General features: G+C 39.4%; 1 protein-coding gene across 2 annotated transcripts in view; it reads left to right on the top strand.

Moving 5' to 3' along the window:
- The window catches only part of Fnip1 (folliculin interacting protein 1), a 112,963-nt gene extending 94,543 nt beyond the window's left edge, over positions 1-18,420 (top strand). For both annotated transcript variants that reach the window (XM_008849305.3, XM_008849304.3), the window contains 3 exons: positions 9,328-9,525; positions 12,328-12,443; positions 15,566-18,420. In XM_008849305.3, the coding sequence (XP_008847527.1) occupies positions 9,328-9,525; positions 12,328-12,443; positions 15,566-15,644 (393 nt within the window). In that variant the 3' untranslated portion in view covers positions 15,645-18,420. The remainder of the gene's footprint in view (positions 1-9,327; positions 9,526-12,327; positions 12,444-15,565) is intronic.
- Positions 18,421-25,624: the final 7,204 nt, after the last annotated feature.

Below are 25,624 nucleotides of genomic sequence, written 5' to 3'. Positions count from 1 at the left end.
TTTTGTGTGGGTGTGTGCATATGTATGTATGGGGGGCATGGGCACTTGCGTGTATGGAGGCCAGAGGTCACCATTGGGTGTCTTCCTCTATACTTTTCTGCCTTGTTTTTGGAGACAAAAAGGATGAGCCTTGTCTCCTCCCTAGGACTTATAGGTTATAGATATATGCTGCTCTGCCCAGTTTCTTATGTGGGTGCTAGAGATCTCAACTCGGGTCTTCATGCACACAACAAGCACTTTACCACTGAACCTTTCCTCTACCCCACCCAGTTTTTGGTTTTCTGGGAACATACCCTATTGCTTCATTTAAGTGATCTAACTTACTAGAATTTAAGTTACTACTGATAAATATAATTCTCTTAATTTCTATAAGCTTGATGATACTATCCCCTATTTTGTGTTTTTTTTTTCTATGTCTTGTCCCCTGTTCTCCAAAGGTAAAATTTCTAAAGAGGAATTCATTTATGGGTTGACAGAAATTGTAGACTTTTTTTAGTTTTATTTTTGTTTTTTTTTTTTTAACCCATTTCAAAGGTTAGCATACCATTAACTGTAGGTCAGATTGTTCTACCTTTTTTTTTTTTTTTTTTTTTTTTTGTCTTTTTTGAGACAGGGTCTCCCTGTAGCCCCAGCTGTCCTGGAACTCACTATGTAGACCAGGCTGGCCTCGAACTCACAGAGATCCACCTGCCTCTGCCTCCTGATTGCTGGGATTAAAGGCGTGCGCCACCATGCCCGGCTCCATCCCACTTTTTGTAGATAAAAGTTTTAATGGAACACAGAGCCTTTTGTTTGTATTTCTCAAGGCTGTTTTTATATTTAACAACAGAGTTGAATCATTGAAACAGGCCTTTCAGCCCACGAAGTCTAAAATATTTTCAGTGTTTCTCTCTAGAGAAAATTTTGCTGATTCCCATCTCTGTAAAGATTAATCAGTTTTGTTCATTTGTTTTCAAAGAAAGTACTTTTGTTTTCATTGGTTTTTCTCTAGTCTTGATTTCTGTTCCACTGATTTCTACCACAATCCTATGTATATTTAGTTTATATTGAGTTTCTTTGACCTACAGGTAGTGAGAAGTGAACTGTTAAATTTCTAAATATTTCTTAAATTTATTGTTGATTTCTGATTTACTTCCATTGTGATCAAAGAACTGTTCTGTGATTTTTAAACCCTGGTCTGTTCTAGAGAATGTGCATGTACTCTTGAAAAGAACATATATTCTGCTGTTGTTGGGAGAGGTGTTTTCTAGGTAACATGTGGAGTTGATAGATTACCTTCAAGTCTTTGGTGTCTTTGCTGGTTTTCTAAGTTATTGAGAATATTGATGTGTTTGGCTATTGCTTTGTTGAATTTTCTCTTTCTCCCTTTAATGGCCTTTGCCACTTTTTGTTTTGATTTGTTGGCTTTTTTGAGACAAGACCTCACTGTATTCCAGGCTTGTCATGAACTTGCAGTGATCTCTTGTCTCTGCCTCCCACATGCTGGGATTACAGTTATGCATCAACCAGCTCTACTCTCTCTCTCTCTTTTAAAAAGCTAAAAAGGGAGGGGCTGGAGAGATGGTTCAGCGGTTAAGAACACTGACTGTTCTTGCAGAAGACCCAGGTTCGAATCCCAGCACCCACATGGCAGCTAACAACTGTCTGTAACTCCAGTCCCAGGAGATCCAACAGCCTCTTCTGTCCTCCGCGGGCATTGTATAACACAGGTGCACTTACCTACATACAGGCAATGCATGCATACACATAAAAAATAAATAAATAAAATATATTTAAAAAAAAAAAAAAGCTAAAAAGGGAAGCAGAGGTAGCCGACTGGTAAATCATGGGTGAGAAAATATGGCTCAGTGATCAAAACAGTCACTTAATTGTTGGTTAAAAAAAGATTCAAACATGTCTCTGCAGAAATTTATGAGCAGTTTTAAATGTTGATGTTTTATTATATAGTAGGGAAATTATGACAAATTCTAGATAAAATTAAAGTTTGTGAAGAAAACATCAAAATTGTCTTCTTCATATTTAGAGGCCGTAAACTCAATCAGATACGTAATCAGATACCCATTTATTGACCTTGTAGCCTTCAAACCTAGAGGCAGTACTGCAAAGATGAAAATTATTTTTTCTGATGAAGTTACTTACTGAGCAGTGGAGACAATAAGACCAAGTATATGAGTAAATTAGCACAGAGTGTACCATAGAAGATGTGTGACTGTTGGTGGTGTCCTTAGAGCTACAGGGCCTATTTCTGTTGTGCAGTGCTAGTGCTGTCACCCAGCCTAACACAGTGTAGCTGTATTAGTTGCTTTTCTGTTGCTCTGATAATCAGACACTATACCATGACCAAGGCAACTTATAGAAGGAAGAGTTTATTTGAGCTTACAATTCCAGAAGGTTAGAGTCCATAATAGCGGGGACAGCATGGCAGCAGAAGTGGCCGAAAGCTGAGTGATGACATCTTGAAGCAGGCACAGGAAGAAGAGGGAGACAAGAAATCTGGCAAGGCTTTGGAACTCTCAAAGCCCGCCGCCAGTGATGGGCTTCCTCCTGCAAGGTCACACCTCCTAAAACTTCCCAAAACAGCACCACCAACTGGGGATACTTGAAGCCTATGGAGGACATTCTTACTACCACCATAGTAGGCCTCAGTGTTTGTTGAATTACTTGGTCAAGGACACACAGGACCTCTCAATACACTCCTTTGTTGTCTTGTCTTTTAAGATGTCTGGTCTCAGTTGCCTGGTCTCTTTTTTTTCTTCCAAGGTTTTAATTTTATTTACTTATGTACTTAATGTATGTATGTACATAAGCAAGTACATGCACATGTCACAGCACAGTGTGGCGGTCGGTCACGCAAGTTGTAAGTTCCAGGAATCCAATTCAGGTCTTCAGACTTGATGTCAAGCATCTTTATTCCTCCATCTCTACCCAGAATCCTTCGATGTTCTCTCTGATAACCCTACATAGGAAAGGGTTGCTACCCTCTTGCTGAGAACATACAACTTTGGTTTTAAAGGTTTCTACCTGGTAATTATTATAGGAATAATAACAGTGATTTATAATAACAGCATTTAGTACTTATTGTGGACTTACTGTATGTCAGGAAGACACTTAAAAATGTAGTCTCACTTTATCTTATTGTCTTACTTTGAGGAGTATACTTATTATACTACTGTGTTTCAGATAAAGCTCAGAGAAGTTTTAAGTTAGGTAGCAGGAAAGGTGAAGCTACAGAGTTCAGTCCTGATCTACCTCTTCTTAAGCTACATTGTTAGGCTGTCATAACATTTTGTTTCTGAAACAATTGAGAAAAGATTGATACAGATAGCAAAATGGCATTACAGAGTTTTCAAGACTTTTGTATTAGTGGTTCTAGATCTGTTATCCTTTGATTCTTTCCACTACAATAAAAATGAGACACAATTTGTCTTTTAATAACTGGGTTTCTAGTCTTTCCCTTACATACTTTCATTGAATTATGTAGGTATATTTTATGATGGAAGCAATATTATAGAAAATTTTGTAAAAATGAAATTAAAATAGGCTTAATATCACTAACAGTTGTAAGATTTTTATGATTTTAGTCTTTGCATGCTTTTATATTATTAACATTATTTTTGAGACAGTGCCTCAGCATGTAGACTAGGCTGTCCTGGAACTCAGAGAAATCTACCTGCTCCTGCCCCTGCCCTTGCCCTGAACCACCCCATCCCCCACCTTCACCCCCATGTGCTTGGATCAAAGGAGTGTACCACCATGCCCTGCTACCTTTGCACTTAACATGAAAATTATTTTTATGTGTCATCATGGAATAACATGCTACATGAATAATAGAGATGGCAATTTTTCGTGTTCGTAACGTATGTGTTTGTGAGGTATATGTACGTGTTTGTGAGGTATATGTACATGTTTGTGTGGTGTATGTACGTGTTTGTGTGGTATATGTACGTGTTTATGTAAGAGTGAATGAATAGAAGTATAGGAATGTGTGCATGTGGAGGCCACAGGTGTTTTCCTCAATCTTCTTTTTGAGACAAGTCCTCTCGCTGAACCTGGGGTCTTGGTCTCCATCGACTCCAAACACAGGTGTGTGCTGTTGCATCCAGATGTTACATGGCTGCTGGGGATGCAGACTCAGGTCCTCGTTAGGGGAAATATCTTAATTTTCTTCCCAACTTCTAAGAAAATGTAATTTTTGAGGGGGGGTTCTTTTTTGAGACAGGGTCTCCCGGTAGCCCCAGCTGTCGAACTCACTACGTAGACCAGGCTGGCCTTGAACTCACAGAGATCCACCTGCCTCTGCCTCTCAAGTGCTAGGATTTAAGGTGTGGGCCACCACACCTGGCAAAAATGCAATTTTTAAAAATTACCAAGTCAATATGTTGAAATATACAGAAAGTCAGATATAAAATTTTCTGATTCTACTATACAGTAACAACTTTTTTAAAGACGAAAGCTTAGGTATCATGTGACTTCTTTTAAAACTCAGACTTAGCCATTTATTTCCTGCATATCCTAGGGAAGAATAATTAAAACGATAAAGTCTCTGTCTCCTTGACTATAATGAAAATGATAATGTTTATATATTATTTCACATATTAGGCATCACTGTGTTTTATATCATTTGTTTCTATAACTGTGTACATACCTGTGTATGAGACCTTTTATATATATGTATATCTGTGAGTATGCACTCTGCAATCTGAGCAAATGCAGACTATAAATGTATATGTTAGATGTACATACATAGATTTTGTTTATTGTTTTGAATTGACTTTTACCAACCAATGTAAGATTATTTCCCATGCATGCTGGCATCAGTTGACACATATGGGAAAAGGGAACCTCAACTGGGGAATTTTCTCTTCTCAGATTGGTTTATGGCCATGACTATGAGAGACATTTTCTCAATTGTTGAATGACATGGGAAGACCCAGTCCACTCTGGGTGGTGCCACCCCTGAGTCCTGCATTGCATAAGAAAGCAGGCAGAGCACAGGCCAGGGGAACAAGTCAGTGAGCAGCGTTCCTCTCTGGTCTCTGCTTTAATTCCTGCCTCCAGGTTTCTGCCTTGAGTGCTTATCCCAGCTTCCCTTAATGATGGACTGTGATCAGGACTTGTAAGCCAAGTAAGCCCTATCTTCCCAAAGTTGGTTTTATTCAGAGTGTTTTATTACAGCAATAGAAAGCTACCTAGAACATTTCCCTGTATTATTGGTGTATCAGTTACTATTTTGTTGCTGTGATAGAAACACTGACCTAAGAAACTTATAGAAGGAAGAGTTTATTTGAGCTTACAGTTCTAAGGACAAGAGTCTACTGTGGTGGAGAGGCATGGCAGCAGAGGTGGCTGGAGGAGGAGCAGAAGCTAAGCTCTCATATCTTCAAGCAGGCACAGGAAACAAGAGCGTGACTGGACATCTGGCAAAGCTTAAGAACTCTCAGAGCCTGCTCCCAGTGATATGCTTCCTCCAGCATGGCCACATGTTCTAAGACCTCCCAAAATAACCAACTGGGGACAAAATGTCCAAATACTTGTTTGCCTATGGGGGACATTCTCATTCAGATCATCACAATTGGTGTAGCTTGTAAACATTTTTTGGTTGTTGTTAGAATTGATGGAAATATAGCTGAGTGAAACAGTATGTCCTTATGATGCATGAGGCCTGGCTTCAGTCTCCAGTGCCACACAGAAGACAAAAAATATATTAGGGCATTTCATACAATAATTTCTTAAATGAAAATAAGGAATTTCAGGTGAGTGGCACTTCTCTGCCCCTATCCCCACCATCTTCATAAACAGCTTTTGAAGTGTTTGATTCAAATTATTTTCTAATTTTAAATTTGTAATTTAAGTCATATTGTCTTGGCAAACTATGCGATAGATAAGGGTACCTTTTGTTTTTTCCTTACAAAAACATAGATTTCAAGACTTTGGGTTGCAGATGGAGGCTGATACAAAGTTCTGTAACAGGAAAAATGGAGAGAACAAGTGACTGTGTGGTGCCCCAACCCTGAAGGACACATTTACAGTGCAATCTGTCCACCCAGGGTTCTGGAAACATTGTGGAAGAGGGGGTAGAAAGAATGTAAGAGCCAGAGGGACAAGACACCTGCTCCTAGTTAATGCATTCTAGACAGGATAGGAAAGCTGCACCAGTGAAATCGCCACAATATGGTATTCTGATAGGCTCTGCATAGTGACAAAATCATTTGACATGGCAAGGTGGACGGGGCATATCATGGGGTCCCACCTCAAGATGAAGAACTGTTGACAATGCTGAGGGAAGGAAAATCAGTTTTTGCCAGAGACTAGCTCCCCAAGAGGTTCTTTAATCCCAAGTGGACAGCTCTAAACAGGGACACATGAGCACCACTTAGTGGACTCTGTGTGCAGAACTTTTGATCATAGAAGATGACAAGAAATTGAGAGGGAGAGAGGGACACAGGAAGAATTGGTGGGAGACTGGGAGGGAAGGAAATAATGCAAAACAAAAAAATAAAAATATTTTTAATATTAAAGTTTTTAAGTAAAAAAAAATGACTTTAAGTTGCTAAACCTTTTTTTCAGTTTTAGCCACATAACAGTAGATTACAGTGCTGAAAGGTGAATTCTAGATCAGCCTGTGGCTAGTTTGTTTGTTTGTTTGTTTGTGAGACACGGTCTTCCTCTAGCCCCAGCTGACCTGGATCTCACTATGTAGACCAGGGTGGCCTTTGTCTCACAGAGATCTGCCTGCCTCTGCCTCCTAAGTACTGGGATTAAAGGCCCATGCCACCACGACCAGTCTATACCTTTTAAATAAGTTATTCTGCGGCAGTTTCCCAATGTTACTCCAGTGTTTACAGGAATAGTTGATGGACTTTTTTAAAATTCTAATCTTAAAGGGGACAGGTATATACACCTTTGATAGTTTGTTTTTTCACTTTTATGATTTGATTATACATTTTACTTGTCTTTGATACTTTTATTAAAATACAGATTTGGGGGCTGGAGAGATGGCTCCAGGGGTTAAGAACACTGGCTGTTCTTGCAGAAGACCCAGTTTCAAATCCCAGCACCCACATGGCAGCTAACAACTGTCTGTAACTCCAGTTCCAGGGGATCCAAGAGCCTCCTCTGTCCTCCACAAGCATTGGACGACACGGGTGCACTTACCTACATTCAGGCAATACATGCATACACATAAAATAAAAATAATAAAATATTTTTTTAATACAGATTTGTTACTATCTTTCGATAATATATTAGATTCAGTCTGTGTCTTTAGTTGTATATGCCATTGCTAAAATTATAATATCAGGTAATTTGTAAAGTTAATGAACAGAAAAGTTGTGTCCTTGACAAGAGATGAATAAAAAATAGTTGAGTACTCTTTTTGTTTTTTAAGGTGTAGGAGTGTACTGCCTACATGTATGTATGTGCACCCATGTCTGTGCAGTACATGCAGAGGTCAGAAGAGAGTGTCAGATCCCCTGGAACTGGAGTTACGAATGGTTATTAGCTGCCATGTGGGTGCTGGAAATTGAACCCAGGTCCTCTACAACAGCAGCCAAGATGACTCTTAACTGCTGAAACATCTCTCCAGCTCCACTTGAGTACTCTTCTAAAATATGGATTAAAAGTTTAAGGCTCTAGAAGAAATCTTAACAGTGTATCTTGCAAATTTTGTGTATTGTTGCTTGTTTGCTCCTGTTGTGGTAGTTTGGGGATTTGTTTTGATTTGACTTTTGTTTTTGAGAGGGAATCTTGCTGTGTAGCACAAATTGGCCTAAAAATTTCAGTTCTTAGTCTCTTGTTTTAGGATTTTGGATGTGCACCAATATGCCACCTCTTAACAGACTTTTTTGTTTGCTGTTCTTCTTTCCCATTTCTCAGTATCATATCTCAAAAATTTAGCCACTTAATAGGCTGGGGAGATGGCTTAGTGATTAAGAGCAGTGGTTGCTCTCACAGAGGACCCAGGTTCAGTTCTCATCACCATCATGGTGGCTAACAACCACCTGTAACTCCAGTTCCAGGGGTTCTGATGCCATCTTCAGACCCCCATGGGCATTGCATGACAAAGGTGCATTTATATATATGCAGACAAAACACTCATACACATAAAATAAAAATAGAAAAGAATGCATTTACTTCAGTTGAAATATTATTTTTCAAGCCAGGCATGTGGCGCATACCTTTAATCCTAGCACTTGGGAGGCAGAGGCAGGTGGATCTCTGTGAGTTCATGGCCAGCCTGGTCTACATAACAAGTTGCAGGTCAGCCAAAGCTAAAGAGACCCTGTCTCAAAAGACCCCCCCCCCAAAAAAATTACTATTTTTCGCTATTGTAATTATGAGAGTGTTGTGCTTGTGATAAAAGTTTCAAATAAAATGAAGATATACAGAATGAAAAGTCAAAATGCTTCACAAGCTCAGGACTGACACTTCCTTTGAGTACTTTAGTCCCTTTTCTATATTTTCATTCAGATATTGATCTCAAAACACAATGAACATAATAAAGTAGTACACACACCAGGTGTGTGCGTAGAGACTTAGTTTTTGTTTAGCAGTATGTGTTGATGCATTGTTGGTGCATCCTGACTTGTTCTCTTTTAAATGCTTTCTGTACACTCTGGATACCTGTCCTGACAAAGCGGGAAATTAGTGCACACAGGCGGTGCTGTGCTTTATGTCATCCAGGAGTAGCCTATGGTGCTGAGGCATAATGATGCCTGGTAGTTCACACAGAATCATACCATTGTCTTGTTTGTGGGAATAAGTTCTCTCAAAAAGGAAAAAAGGAAAAGGTCTGTCTGATCTAGTTCTTTGAAACTAAACATTTCTTCTAGCTGTCTGGCATATAGTATGTTTGTGAATGAATGAATGAGCTAAACCAGGAAAGTTAAGTTCTAGATTTAAGAATACAACGTTTTATTAATTAGGGACTGGAAAGATGGCTCGGCAGTTAAGAGCACTGGCTCTTAACCCAGAGAGGGCTCTGCAAGAGGACCCAGGTTTTGGTTCCCAGCACCCACATGATGGCTAATATACATCTGTGACTTCAGTTCCAGGGTATCTGATGCCCTCTTCTGGCCTCCAAGGGCACTGCACAGCACATGTACACACATAAATTAAAAATAATAAATTAAGTTTTATTAATTAATGCAAAGTATCTGTGATAATTTTCATCAACTATTTCAACATATTACTAAGTTAATTATTCTGTTTTCCGTTGAAAATTCTTTAGTGATAGCTGCTGTTTAATATATTTCTTTCTTCTTTTGTTAATTCATTGTTTCACTTTACTTGCTTTGCTCATCATCGGTTGAATTCCTTTCTTTCCAGCATCCAGTGTTGGACGAACCAATAGCAGAAGCTGTTTGTATCATAGCTGATACAGATAAATGGACCGTTCAAGTGGCCAGCAGTCAGAGACGAGTGACAGATAATAAACTGGGGAAGGAAGTGCTGGTTTCTAGTCTTGTTTCCAACCTGCTTCATTCCACTCTTCAGCTTTATAAGCATAACTTGTCTCCAAACTTTGTAAGTATATGTAAGATGAGTTACTTTGAGTACTCTGATAGGTAAACTCTCAGTTTCTACATTATATATTGTTACTAGATTTATCACTGTCTCTGAAAAAAAGTATTAAGGACTGAATGTCCCCACGGCTGCCTTCAACAACCGTGGAGACAATATCTAGAGCTGAGATTTTTTGCAAGATTAGATCCTTAAAGTTAGATTAGGTCTGGAGTGTGTGCCCACATGATGGGATCAGTGGTCTAATGAGGAAGAAACAGATTGTTCTGTCTCCACACTGAGAGCAAGGTTAGAAGGCAGCTAGCTGTCCACCATCCATACAGCGCCCTCATTAGAATTCAACAGTATTTGTACCCAGTTCTTGTTTCTCGATTTCAGAACTGTGAGAAAATGTTGAAACCATTCAGTCTGTGAGCTAAGACTGAAGCAGCAGCAGCAAGTCTTCGTTCTCTGACTTCATCATCCTCACTTTTTGATCATTTGCAATATGGTCCTGTAACCCTCCAGGGTCCAGGACCCGCACTGTTATGTCAGGGCTTTGAGTGGTTCTACTTTGTGACACTGATAGCCTCTTACTAATGACCCCTCTCCAACTTTCAGTGTTCATTCTTTCTCATAGTAGGAGAACGGCAAAATACCATTGTTAAAAAGTGGTATGTATCAGTAAGACAAACACCTGATTCAGTGGTAACAGGCTGAAAGCTTTCCCTTTAGATCACTAATAACACACGGAAACCCACTTTTACCACTTTAAATCTGCATGGTATGAGCCAGGATAATTAAATAAAAATAAAATACTTCGAAATGGGAAAGGAAGATATAAGCATTATTTCTGTTTGCATATGACATGATCTGATAATTTTTAAAAATGCACATTCCACAAGAAAAACTGTTAGAATTAACTTACAGTTTAAACAGATTTATAGTACCTAAGCATGTAAAATAAGATGTCCTATACACTGGCCACAAGCAAACTGAGAAGAAAATTTAAACAACAGTTCTGAGGTAGGCATAGAGGTACACAGCATTGACAAGGTGATGAAGAATTCAGGGCCAGCTTCAGCTACCTATTGAGTTCAGGCCAGCCTGGACTACATGACAACAAAACCCCCACAGACTCCACAGGGTAGGGAGGAGAAAGCATTTCCACAGAACAGCATAAATAAAGACTATTTAGGGAATCAAGGCAGCAAAGGACTTAAAAACTAGAAAACATTATTGAAAGAAATTGAAAGAAGATATAAATAAATGGAAACTCCCATATCTGGGAATTGAAGACATTGTGTTTTGTTGTTTTTGCTTCAGTGCAAATGTAGTAGCCACTGTAAAACATCACTGGACTAATGTTTTTCTACTATTACATCACACACATCAGATGGCCTGTTCCACAGCATAACCTAGGCCATTCCCACCAGTAGAAGAAAGACTGACTTCCCCATCCCTGTGGGAAAGGTATGTCTTGAATCACAGTTGGAAGACTGAATCGTTAAGATCTACAAATTGAATACAATCCCCATCAAAATTCCAATGACTTTTTTTAACAATAGAAAAACTCATCTTAATGTATTTTTATGGAATCTCAGGGAATCCCAAAGAGCCAAAATTAGTCCTGTAAAAGAAAAGCAGCTAGGCATGATGACATTCCTGTAATCCTCTCACTCTGGGAGGGTAAGTTAGGAAGATCTGGGTACAGAGCTTGAGACATTATCTCAAAGAAAAAGATGAAAAACAGCAACAAAGTTGGAGAAGTCACAAGACCTGATTTCAAAACATACATGTAATCAGAGCCCTGTGGTCACCTAAAGACCAGGGTTGAGACAAATGAGCTAGAGTATAGAGCCCGGAACCAGCATCTTGTAGAAGATGGGTGTCAAGAGTGGTCCCAAGACCATTTAGCAAGGAAAAAGTCTTCAACAAAAGAGTCTGTGAAGGACAGCCACATGAGAAGAAAAATGAAGTTGATCCCTATGCCATATATAGACATGAACTCAAAGTGGATCAAGACTTAAGCCAAAACTGTAAAACTCTTGTAAGAGAAAGCTTAGAGAATAACTTTCTGTGGCATAAAAAAGAAGTAACAAAGTGATTTCTTATATGTAAGAAATCAAAACCACAGATAACAAAAGTAAAAAAATCCCAGATAAATAGGCCTTTCTCAACTTTAAAAAAACTTTCATCAGCTATTAATAGAGTGAAAAGCATCGTTACAGAATGTGTGAACATATTTTGCAAGTCTTAGAAAAAGAGCTGGATGCAGTCATGCACGACATACAAAGCTTTAATCAGGAATGAATCGCACTTATGTTAGTGGTTCCATAAAATTCCTTTTGCCTAGTGATGTAATCATTATAAAAGATCATACAGCAGAGCATTATTGTGCTTGTAGTGATGCTGGTATAATAATCTTATACTGCCTGTTTATGAAAATATAGAAATACAATTATATGCAGTATGTAATACTTGATAAATTACTACATATTGCTGGCTTGCTTTTTGTACTTTTTATCAGTTTTTGGTTTTGTTTGTTTTAGATAGAGTCTCCCTTTATCCCCAGCTGGCCTGGAATTCACTGTATAGACCAGGCTGGCCTTGATCTCACAGAGATCTACCTGCCTCTGCCCCCAAGTGCTGGGATTAAAGATGCATTCCTCTGCACCCAGATTTTTACCATTATTTTAAAGTGTGCCACCGAGTGCTGGGACTGAAGGGCATGTGCCATCATGCCTGGCTCTAGGAGATATTTTACAATACTCAGAGAACTAGAACCATTTTCTAACCTGGGTTTTGTCTCTTCCCTGACTGTAGTGTGTAATGCACCTTGAAGACCGGTTACAGGAATTATACTTCAAGAGCAAAATGTTATCTGAGTACCTGAGGGGACAGATGCGTGTTCATGTCAAGGAGCTGGGAGTGGTTCTTGGGTATGTTCATAGTTTCTTTCCTGGCTTTGTTTTCTCCTTACTTTGTCTTTATGCAAGGAATGTTCTTCAGAATTGCCTGTTTGTTAGGTATCTTTTCCTGTTAGAAACTGGGCATTTTTACCATTTAGGTTTCTCTCTAACATACAAAAGCAGATGTCCTGTCATCTACTAATGCGAAAGGCATTGCCCCTTGTATCATACATATAATAGCTTTTCTTCGAGAATAGGCAGAGTGAATTAAGCTTAAAATTTTAGAAACAATACTCATATTTTACTTACTAAATATATTGTCCGAAGTGCATGATTGTAAGCACCTTCCCTGCCTTTTAAATGAGCTGATTGAAGTAACAATACTTTGCAGATGATAGCTCTTTCATGATATGATTTCTCAACAGTTATCTTCATATTTTACTAACCAAGTCTGCAGTTATCCCAGGAAGATCACAGCTGTCTGAAATGCTAACTGCAGGAAGAAAAGGACACTGGGAGTTGGTTGGAGGAGGCCTGCTTTATTGTATGCTAATGTTTTTAATGTATGCTAATGCTAGCTTTTCCATATTCTATGATGATTTCTGTGTGTCTGTGTGTGATTTCCTGAAATTCTAACTGAAGGAATTAAAGCAAGATAGATTTTTCCCCCCCTAAATGTGGCTTTTATGAAAAGAAAAGGAGTTAGCAACAATAATTTAGAATCCACTGTGTATCAAAAACCAAGTTAAAAGTCTTTTTTGCCGGGCGTGGTGGGTGGCACACGCCTTTAATCCCAGCACTTAGGAGGCAGAGACAGGAGGATCTTTGTGAGTTCAAGGCCAGCCTGGTCTACATAATAAGTTCCAGGACACCTGGGGCTACCTGGGGAGACCCTGTCTCAAAAAAGACAAAAAAAAAAAAAAAAAAAAAGTCTTTTTTTTTTTAATAGGGACTGGAGAGATGGCTCAGAGTTAAAACCACTGGTTGTTCTTGCAGAAGACCCGGGTTTGATTCCCAGCACCCACATTCCCATAACAGCCATCAATATGTAACTCCAGTTCGAGGGGATCCGATGCCCTCTTCTGACCTCCGCAGGCACTGCATGACATGGGTGCACTTACACACATACAGACAATACACTCCTCATACACATAAAGTTGTTTTGTTTTGTTTTGTTTTGTTTTTTGTCTTTTTGAGACACGGTCTCCCTGTAGCCCCACCTGTCCTGGAACTCACTATGTAGACCAGGCTGGCCTTGAATTTAGAGATCTACCTGCCTCTGCCTCCCGAGTGCTGGGATTAAAGGCATGCGTCACCACGCCCAGCCCCATAAAGTTTTTTTTAGTGTAAACCTTCACCCCCCCCTTTTCTCACCCATTCTGGCAATTCACCCTGTAGTTTTGCACATGCTAAGTACATGCTCTGCCCCTGAGTTTCATACCAGTCCACCTGCTGAATTCTTTTTGTCATCCTGTGGTATGTAGGCAATTCCAGATTGGAAATGGGGACAATTCTTAAATTGACCTGCCAGTTTGTCACACATTACTAGGACCGAACAGGGCTTTGAATGACTCCTATCCCTGAGGCTCTTTGAATCCCACTGAGACTTTAGAGAATGGTTCTCTAATCAGAAACAGAATAGAATCTTCTTTTTAGAGGGGAGGGTGAATGAGAATGTGTGGGTATTTAGGCAGATTTTTTTTATCTTTTTGAGATAGGGTCTCCCTGTAGTCACAGCTGGCCTGGATTCATTACAGAGACTAGGCTGGCCTTGAACTCACAGAGATCCACCTGCCTCTGCCTCCCAAGTACTAGGATTAAAGGCATGCGCCACCATACCACACACATTTATTTTTAATGGCTGTGTCCTTTAAGAAGTAAACTAGCTTTTAAAATAATGTACATAAAGCCAAAGTTCATGGTGCTAGGAAATAAATTGTCATCATCTTTTCCAAAGCCAACTTCCAACCTCAACATAAATATTGTTAACTTTGTTTATTGTTATAAATTTTAAAATGTATAAAATTAGAATTGGTTTAGACTCTGTCAATGTGCAATTGGCCTTTTAATATATATTGAATATATATATAGATACATACATACTGATACCACATTTTAATTGCTGTATAGCATTCTATTTTACACTGTAAATCTTTCTGCTGTATATATATATATATAAATCTTTTGCAGTTATATATACATTTACAGTACTGAATACTATCTGGAAAGTACCAGTATGAATTCCCATAAGGAGCAGGAAGCTACAATCTATTATCAAACTAGTAGCAGACTTTTAAAATATTTGTCAAGCAGTGAAATGAAATTAGCATGTTTTTTTTTTCAAATTCCTTTAACCATGAGTTAAGTCTGAGTAACTTTTTCTATGTTTATTAGTCATTCTTCTTTTTCTAAAAATAGTTGAGGGTTTTGTATTATTTTGTTTTTTGAGATAGGGTCTCACTATGTAGCTGGGATTAAAGATGTGCACCACCATGCCTGACTTGCTTCTTAAATATTTTTTTTTTATTTTGAGATAGAGTTTCACTCTGTATTTCAGCTTAACCCCAAATTCTGCTACCTCAGTCTCTCCAGTGCTAGGATTACAGGTGTCTACCACCATGCCCAGCTTTAAACAATTTGTGGTAGGATGTATTTATAAGAAGTTTCCAGGCTGGAGAGATGGCTCAGCAGTTAAGAACACTGACTATTCTAGCAGAAGACCTGGGTTCGAATCCCAGCACCCACATGGCAGCTAACCGTCCATAATTCCAGTTCCAGGGGATCCGATGGCCTCTTCTGTCCTCCACGGGCAATGGCACAACACAGGTGCACTTACTTACCTGCAGGCAATACACGCATACACATAAAATAAAATAAAAAAATAAAAAGCTTCCATTGATGGCCATGGTGGCACACACTTTTAATACCAGCACTTGGAAGGCAGAGGTCGCCTTTGTGTTTAGCCTTCCTTTCCTTGAAATCTGTGGTTCTTCTGTTAGTAAAAATTTCCTAACATTTGTTAGTTCTAATGTCTTATCCTTTTTCTTTGGCTAGGGTGAGCCTTTAATGCTGAGATGAACTGACATTCTAGGTAGTGGCCATTGCCTGTAGGATACAGAAAACCTGAACTGAGTTTTCTTTTCTCATTTCAGGATTGAATCGAGTGACCTTCCACTTCTGGCGGCTGTAGCAAGCACTCATTCTCCATATGTCGCTCAGATACTCCTTTAGCATGGAAGAAGTAACTCTGGTGGAAAGTTAAACAGAAATCAACAAAGCAGGCATAACATGTACTTATGGGGGTTTTTTGTTGCTCTTGTTCTGTTTTGTGTTTGTTTTTATTTTTCCTGCCTAGGCATCTATGTGACTGAGTCCTCTCCAGGATACCGTGTTGCATTGCAGAGTCTGTGTGGACTACGAGCTTTTTCTTTTTAACTGGATCTCTGGGTAGCAGTAGATTTTCAACCAGTGAACCTAAAGCAGCATAAATAATTTTGGGGGAAGCATTTGAAAAAGCCAAAGTGTAATTAAAGTGTAATTTAGAAATTTCTATGACATGAATATCTAGGAATTTCATGTAATCACTACAATGTTGTTACAAACTCATCAGACAACTCAGAAATACTCTTTTCGTTAATTTTTTAAGCCTTTATTTCTAAGGTACACAAATCTACAAGACCTTAATTTGTTGTTTTGTAATTCAAATTAACAAATTTTTGGTTATTTCTAAGTATTTCAAACAACCTGTTAATTACAAGAAACTAGATTAGTGAAAATGTGCTATGTTATCCATCCACGTGTACATATGTATCTATTTTTTGAAAAAGCAGGGGTAGAAATACAATATTGATAAACATGCATTTTTAAAAAATATTTTCATCTAATACTGTATGTAATGTTGAAATCACCTTCTGGTGATTTTTTTCTGTTTCACACACTCTAAAATATACTTAAAGCCAAACTTTTTAAAGGCTAAAGAATGTAGATTCCCTAAAAAAGAATACTACTTTGTATCATTTGTTTTGTATACGTACCACACGCTAAATGATTATGCCACTGGAGCGCCTTACCATTTGTTTTCTAAGTATGAGCTAGTTCTTACTGATATTTACATACTAATTTAATAAATAAAAATTAGGATTAAAAAAATGAACCAAAGCATTGGCAAAAATAATACTGTTTTCTTTAAATATGCTCAGGTAGCTTCAGTCCTCAACCCAGATGAGCAAAATATTGTTTCACATTTACACTGATAGAAGTAATAAATTTTAAAAACATTCTCTTTTCTCTTAGCGTTCCTTTCTTCTAAATGCTGATTTTTTTTCAAAGATTTCTACTTTTCAGTTGTTACCGTCTTTGTATATAGTGTAGAATGTTGCTTATGAGAAAGACTAATAAAGAACCAAACTCCTGTATATTATGTAAATAAAAAGGTGAGTAGATGATGTTTTCAGAATGCTCCACTACCTCAGTCTACTTGAATACTGAATTGTAGCTTATTCTTTGCTTGTGTAGTCTAAGATACAGATAATGCCAGAATTAGAGCTGGTTTTTGCATTCATTGACTATTCTTAGAAAGAAAAAGACTTGCCTATTTAGTTACTGAATACCTTTACTATATAACACATACATACGTGCTATTTAAATTTTTCAATGATTAATGAAAATTTTCTGTGGTTTATAGTCTTCAGAACCTTGAGTTTATTGTGTTGGATCATATTTTTGCCTTGCTCTTTGTTCAAGAGAATTCCAGCTAGACAAAGAAGAAGCAATTGTTTTAATGGAATGCAAACCCAAAAGCTAAGGTGCCTGCAGTTGGGCCCGTGTTCTATTAGCTGATCACAGTAGTTCCTAAGTCTCCCATGGATGACTTGCTGCCAAAGAGTGTTTCTGAATATGCTTTCTTTGGCTCACTTGTATTATTCCATTCATTAGTGAGTGATTCTGTTGTGTATTGTTGGAGTTCAGTGAGTAGATTTCTGTTCCTCTTTGAGCCATTGTACATTATTTTTTGATTGTGGCTCGGAATAATATGTAGCAGGTAGATAGTGTCTGTTTCTGGGTGTTAATCATCAGACTACGGTTAGTTCTGTCTATATGAAATCTCTCATTACTGTTTAGTAGTTCTAGTCTTTAGTAAGTGAATGACTCATGCTGTTACTCTTAAAACTAAGCTTTGCTGGATATAAAAGGCTATCATTTCTTAAAGAATTGTTAATCCTTACAGGATTCCTGAGTTCTGTAATTCCAATCCTTGTATAATTTGTACTGCCTTTATTAATCATCATTGTTCTTTCTTTACACAAAGCCCAAGGAGTGAGCTTCTTTAAAGCTTGGTTGTGATGAATGTGAAAAGAGTTTTGGCTTGTTTAAAGTAATTTTTTGAGCCAGGCGTGATGGCACACGCCTTTAATCCCAGCACTCGGAGGCAGAGGCAGGCGGATCTCTGTGAGTTCAAGGCTAGCCTGGTCTACATAGTGAGTTCCAGGACAGCTGGGGCTACAGGGAGACCCTGTCTCAAAAAGACCAAAAAATAATAATAATAATTTTTAAGTACTTAATGGTACAGACAGATATGTGCTACATATTACAAACACCTGTTGGTTGCAATAGAAAATTTAAAAAGGGATTTTATAGATTTAAAACTAAGTTTTCTGTACATGTAAACTAATTGGTTTGATTTTAAGTATCATGGCATTTATTAATATGTCTTAATTTTGAGTTTGAAAATATTAAGTGCAATAAACATACTAGTACAGATTTCATTTTCTTGCAATTGGCATACACTTCAGATGATTACTTAAAACAATTTATATAATGCCTACTTCTGGTAGTTGTCATGAGAATGTTCTGCTTTCTCTTAAGTTATTTAGATGGTGGATATATAAATTGTACAGATTTGTTTCTTGTTCTGAATACATTTCTCAAGTGTACACCTGTATTATAATAACCTCCCAATTATAGGGGAAATTTGTGCAATAAACACACATGTCAATTTGATGGGTAATGTTGGTGTTTCTTTCATATGTTAGTAAGGTATGTGTGATATTTTGGATGGTGATGTCTACCTGAATATATGTCATAGTTTTGACACTTTTGAGTATATGACCTTTCTATATTGGTATAATCTATTAATATTTCATGAGACTGTGAGAGTCAAATAACATAACAGTGCTCAAAAATTTAGCTCAATTTGAAGGCTCAGTTAACTTTTCAGCTGCTACTATTACCCAGTAATGTAACTCCTTCCTACATAAAGCTCAGGGATTTTTTAATGTCTGTTCTTAAACTTAAAATGTAGCCAGGCATGGTAGCACACGCCTTTTATCCCAGCACTCAGGGAGGCAGAGGCAGGTCTACATAGTCTACATAGTGAGTTCCAGGCCATCTGGGGCTACAGGGAAACAAAAAAAAAGTAAATAAATATAAAATATAGGGCTGGAGAGATGGCTCAATGGTTAAGAGCACTTGCTGCTCTTGCAGAGGACTTGGATTCATCCCCAGTACCACATGACAGCTAACAACCAATTGTAACTCCAGTTACAGGGGATCTGATGCCCTTTTTGACCTCCGTGGGCATTGCATGACATGGGTGCATCTACATACATGCAGGCAATACACTCATACACACAAAATAAAAATAGTAAGTAAAATATTAAAAAATAGTAAGATACAGTACCCCAAATACACTGGTATATTTATATACCTGACTCTGGTCTTCATAGTGACAAACTGAATTTTTTTTCCCAGTTTTTTTCAGAAAGAGTTTCCCTATAGCCCCAGAAGGCCTGGAATTCTTTTTGTAGACCAGGCTGTTCTCAATCTCACAGAGATCTGCCTTCCTCTTGTCTCCTGAGTGATGGGACTTAAAGGTTTGTGCTGCCACACCCAGCCCAAATTCAAATTTTTTAAGTATAAGCTGAACTCAGCCAACCCAAAACTTAGAAGAAGCCATGTAAAGATAGTGAATACATTGTTTCAAAAGTAAATAACCCTTGATTTTACTGTTAAACAACAACTAACAAAAAGGGTGACTGGTTTGGGTTTGAGCAGTGCTTTGCTCACAGATTTGCATGTGACTCTGAGCTAATCTGTCCTCCCCTGTGCATTGTAGGGAGTTCAGCTTTCATGTATCCTTGACACCTGCTCTGCATCAGTAATTCATACCGGACTAGGTTTATTGGAAAGCTACTGGACTTAAGTTAGGGTGATTGAGATGAGTTCTACCTAGAGGCAGGACTAGGCTGGGGTGATAGATGGCAAAGAGATCCAAGATTCCTTTGTCTTTGCCACTGTGGAATGGAGACGGGAGGTGTCAAGTCAGACCCATCTAGCTGAAGGTGAATGAGGACTGAGGAACTAGCTCCCTGTGGAAAGGACTTGGGCAGAGAGAGTGAGCAGTTTAGTCCTTGTGGCTTGGTGGTCATGGGAAGTGGGCTGGGCCACCTTTGCTATCAGTATAAAATGGAGAAATCCCTTAAAAAGAAGAAAATACAAGCAGTCAAAAACAGATATTTAAGGAATATGTGAAATTCTCACCCACTATTTGTTACAAGAGCTTTGGTGGGAAATTTTTTTGAAGCATGCCCTAAAAGCATGAGTCAAAATGCCTCTTTCCCAGAAAACAAAAACTATTCTTTTAAAAGAGACTTTCCTTATGGTGAAATTTATGAACCTACGTGGCTCTCTTCATCAGTTTGAAGACAATTTCTTTCTGACCTCTTGAAAATAAATCTGTATTTTATTTAAATTTTTTTATTATTTTATGTGTATGCGTGTATTGCCTACATGTAGGTAAGTGCACCTGTGTCGTGTAATGCCCGTGGAGGTCAGAAGAGGCTGTCGGATCAGTTGGGACTGGAGTTACGGACAGTTGCCAGCTGCCATGTGGATGCTGGGATTTGAACCTGGGTCCTCTGCAAGAACAACCAGTGTTCTTAACTGCTGAGCCATCTCTCAAGCCTATAAATCTGTATTTTAAAGCAGAGTATTAAATTGAAGAGGCCTGAGCCTTCCAAGTGAGTGTCTTCATAGGGACAATCCAAGAACATGGCTCTGTTCACTGAGGGCTCAGTCACTGAGGCAGATAAAGACATCTGCCTTCTGGCCAGCCGTGCTGACACACACCTCTAATCCCAGCACTCGGGAGGCAGAGGCAGGCGGATCTCTGTGAGTTCAAGGCCAGCCTGGTCTACATAGTGAGTTCCAGCACAGCTGGGGCTACAGGGAGACCCTGTCTCAAAAAGACAAAAAAAAAAAAAAAAAAAAAAAAAAAAAAAAAAAAGACATCTGCCTTCCTAAAAATTGTCTCAAGGAGACCAAACTAAAGAAATGTAAAAACATAAGGAAAATGCTATTCCCTCAAAAGAAAAAAAAGCACTCTTGATAAGATTTGGTTCAGCACTTAGAATTAGAGGTCCTTCAATGTGGTAGAGGAACTGGAGTCAAATGATCTGAAGTAGGCCAAAATCTGAGTTAGAGCAGTTCTCAAATGTGGTTGTATGCTTGAAACATCTAGCTAGCTATTTAAAACTTATTTTTAGTGTGTGTGTGTGCGTGTGCGTGTGCGTGCGCGCGCACACACACATGACTATGGTTGCCTTTTCTCTGAAGAGAGCTTTTAGAACTTTGATTGGACAACATAATAGAACATGGTAAAGAACATGATCAGTTTAAAATGAGCCTACATTTAAAAAGCAACAATTCATTAGTTTCTGTTCAGTTGCTGTAACAAAATCTGATGCTAGATAATACATTTGTTTCGGTCAGTTTTTCGAGGCTGGTGATACAAACTGCATGGGACCAGTTCTAGCCAGCCAGGGCTCCTCCTTGGCTGCATTGCATATCAGGAGGCATCGTAGTGGGAACAGCCCCAAGAAGGAAAGATCACATGAAGAGATGGAAGTGGGGGAAGGGTTAGATCTTGCTTTCATTGTGTTTTGGGTATTGGGGATTGAAACCAGACTCTGGTATATGTCAGGTTTTTCTACCACTGAACTATATCGCCAAACTCTTTTTCATTTTGACACAAGGCTTTACCAAGTTGCTCAGGCTGGCTCTGAATTCACTCTGTAGCCAAGGTAGCCTTTAAACTTAGGATCCTCCTGCCTCAACCTCCCAAATAGCTGTAATTATATAGCCCTGTGCCGCTAGGCCTTGCTTGGATCTTGCTCTTAACTACCGCTATTTCAGGGATTAACTGGCATTTCACAAGAGTTACGTTGATCCCTTCCGAGGGTAGTGCCTCTGATAACTTAAGTACCTCTCATTAGGTTCCACCTATTAAAGTCCCTATCACCTCATCATCAGTGCTTTCAACACAAGACATACTTGGTGAATATCAGATAGTTGCTGGGAATGCTAATATCTTTACTATTGTTTTATATTTGAACTACTTTCCTCTTATGAAATATACAGAAAAGTACATTAAAACACACATGTAACCATTATCCAGGTCAAGAAGTAGATCATCTCCCAACAGTCTGGAAGCCTCTCCTTCATGTGTCCTGTCCTGAAAATCGTCTTCCCTCCCTCCTCTCCATCCTATTTTTTTGGTGGGTTCTGGGAATTAAACCCAGTTGCTGAGTTACACCTTCAGTCCCCTTATTATCAGTGTGCCTTTTTAAAAAAAAAAATTCTCATTTAATGTATATGAATGTATTGCCTGCATGTAGGTAAGTGCACCCATGTTGTGCAATGCCTGCGGAGGTCAGAAGAGGCCATCGGATCCCCTGGAACTGGAGTTACGGACAGGTGTTAGCTGCCATGTGGGTGGTGGGATTCAAACCCAGGTCTTCTGCAAGAACAACCAGTGTTCTTGACCACCGAGCAATCTCTCCAGCCCCTCAGTGTGCCTTTTTATGAGTATATTTTTGCCTTTGCAAACACATCCCTAATTGGTTTTGCTTATAGTTTGAATTCAGAGTATAATCTTCCAGGTTCATTGCTCTTTTTCAATGTTTTCTTTTAAAAATTTTTTTTAATGTGTATGTTTTGCCTGCATGTATGTAAGCACACCCATGTCATGCATTGCCCACAGACACCAGAAGGGTATGGGATCCCCTGGAACTGGAGTGGATGGGGGTTAGCCACCACGTGAGTGCCAGGAACAGAGCCCAGGTCCTCTGGAAGTGTTCTTTTTAAATATTTAATATTTTTATTTTTTATGTGTATGAGTATCACCTGCATGTAAGTGCTCCCATGTCGTGGGAGGTCAGAAGAGGCTATCAGATCCCCTGGAACTGGAGTTACAGTCGGTTGTTAGCTGCCATGTGGGTGCTGGGAACTGAACCTGGGTCATCTCCAAGAGCAGCCAGTGCTCTTAACCATTGAGCCATCTATCCAGCCCCTGGAAGAGGATCTAGTGCTCTTAACTGCTGAGTCAACTCTCTAGCCCCGATATTTTTCTTTAAAAACATATACATATTTTTACAATTATTTGGTGGGGCAGGGTTGTGGGAGTGTAGTGATTGAGCCATAGTGCTTCTGTGGAGGTCAGAGGACATCTTGCAGGGGTCTGTGTTCTTCCATCGTGTGGAGATCAAATTCAGGTTGTCAGGCTGGTGGCAAGCACTTTTGCTGGCTGAGCCATCTAGCTGCCTTTCAGCATTCGATTGATGAGCCATTCGTGTGCTGTGTAGCTGGTACTCCACTACATGAATACACAAGGCATACACTGTTTCTGATGGGTACTTGGATTTTGGGCTTTGGTCCTTTTTTCCTGGTGTACAAGGAGTAGACTTGCTAGCATGAAATGTTTTCAGCCTTATGAGATGCAGTCTTTGCAAAATGCTTTTCCATTTGCAGTCCTGCTTTTTTTTTTTTTTTTTTTTTAGAATTTCTCAGGCTTCACATCTTCACAGAGGTGTTTGTATAAAAAACACTGTAATAAGAGCACTGGAGACTCATTAGCAAAAGTGACGGTTTACTTTATGACCTTATAAAGTTGGGTCATCCCAGAATGGCAGGTTTACTTATTGGGTAGAGAGACCAGTTTTCATAACCCTGAATGCAGATCCCTTCCTTCCTTTCCTCATTGGTTATCGGGAGGGTATACTCTTATACTAACTTGGCCTTATATTTCCCTCTGCCTACTTACGTTTGTCTAGTTTTCAACAAAGACCTCCATTTTACATTCTGTTTAGTTTATCAGGCATATGACCCTGTCATGCCTGTAAGTCATTAGGCAAGCTCTGCTGCTGGCAGTTTTCAGCTCTAAAGTTAGTTGGGTGGGTGGGTAGTGTAGCTAGACTGCCAAAGTTTGTGTGTAGGTCATTTAGCAGATGGCCCACAGGGACCAGTGTCTTTATGGGTAAATTGACCTATGGGGACTCAAGATACTTTTATTTTGAAACGAACCATCAGATTTTATTATGTCTTAATTTTAATAACAAAGCTATTAGGTTATTCAAACTTGAATTTGTATTTTTAGAGCAGTCATTGCCCGGAAGTCACAGCAATAATATTTGTATTGTGCTGGCAGTATACTGAACAGCTCATATGGTCTGCCTCATAACCTTGAGGATCCTAAAGCCACAGATCCTTTTTACTGTTGTCATTTTATAAATGTGTGATCTGAAGTTCAAAGGTACACTAAGTAGCTTCAGGGCCCGTTCATGTCAATAAGAGTGCTTGTGAGAGGCTCCTGGGAAACAAAACTTCCTTTCCTAAGTAGAAGTTAAATTCAGGTCTGTTGGCCTTCAAAGTTCAAGTTTATGATGATCAAGCTCTTATCTTGTTCCCTCTTTCAAAATACTAAGATACTGAAATATTAAGGATATACTGGGAATTACTTTGAGGGGGGGATGCAAATGATAAATGTGATTTGGGACAGACCTTTCAGATCTGGTTTACATACAGAAAATACAGATCTCCTGCAACATCGTGTGACTTTTTCAGATACTGTACTTTCTGTTGTGGCATAGCCATAATGTCTGTAAGGCATTTGCCAAAACCTCCAAAAAAGAGATGTGCTAATAATATGTTGTAAACGTCCAAGTTTTGGCAAGCCCCACCAACCAATGGGAAAAAGTGCCTTCATTACTCTGAAATGTCACAGCCCGAAGTCTCCTTTTCCCTCTACTACTCTAAAACATAGATGCTTACCATGTCATCAAAGTTACTGTGAATCGTTTGAAAAACACGCTAACTACTATGAAAAATTCTGAGGTACACAGATGTGGTCGTAGCCCTCAAGATTTAAAATGCTCTGTAGGACAGACAGCCCAAAAGGTGGTGCTGAGTGAGCAGCGGTGTGACATCTCAAAAAGACGGATTCTGGAATTGTCAGGGATCTTTACTGCCCAAACAGCCTGTGATGGTGATCACTGAGGCAGGAAAAATCCACTCAACATGGGTGGCATCATTCCGTGGGCTGCGGAATAAAAAGGTGGCCAGCTGAAGGAGAGCATACACAGCCCTCTGCTTCCTGGGGAAATGGGACCAGCCACCTCATGCTCCTCCCACCACAACTTCCCCATTATGATGGGCTGTACCCTTAAACTGTGGGCCAAAATAAATCCTCTCGAAAATTTGTTTTTATCAGGGTATTTATCACAACGGGGAAAATAATGACTTGCCTTTTACCAAATGACCTGTAAATAAGCTGAAACCAATTTTACTGTCAGAAAATGGCCTGGAATGTAAAACTAGGCAAAAGCACCCATTCCTTAAGGCAGTCTTCACCCCATCTGAGGGAGGGCTGGGTGGAGTGCTCTGGGGATGACAGCAGCCCAGCCATGCAGTTCACGAGTTGGCTGCAAGCCCCACCTCTGATGATCCTCAAGTGTCAGAGCTTCGCTTTCTCTGAAAACTGTTTCGGTTTTGGTCTTTTCGAGACAGGGTCTCCCCGTAGCCCCAGCTGCCCTGGAATCACTATGTAGACCAGGCTGGCCTGGATAGGGAGATCAGCCTGCCTCTGCCTCCCGAATGCCGGGACTAGGAGTCGTGCGCCACGACTTTGAAAACTTTTAAAGACAGCCTTATCCCAAGGTGATCTACTTGCTATGTAGCCAAGGATGACCTGGAACTTACGACCCTCCTACCTCCTGAGGCGTAAATCCAATCGGGCTTAGGCGAAGCCGGGGATCGAACCTACAGCCACAGCTTTGCGCTTGCTGGGCTGCTCTGCCCTCCGAGCTACATCCCTAGCCCTCCAGACGCCGTCTCCACAGCATGTTTTTTCTTTGTGGGCAGCTTTCACTAGAGATTTT

This window comes from Nannospalax galili, unplaced genomic scaffold (genome assembly GCF_000622305.1).
Source record: "Nannospalax galili isolate Female #2095 unplaced genomic scaffold, S.galili_v1.0 scaffold424, whole genome shotgun sequence".
Lineage (NCBI taxonomy): Eukaryota > Metazoa > Chordata > Mammalia > Rodentia > Spalacidae > Nannospalax > Nannospalax galili.
The sequence above is the reverse complement of the archived record's forward strand: the minus strand, read 5'-3'. Positions and strand labels throughout refer to the sequence as shown.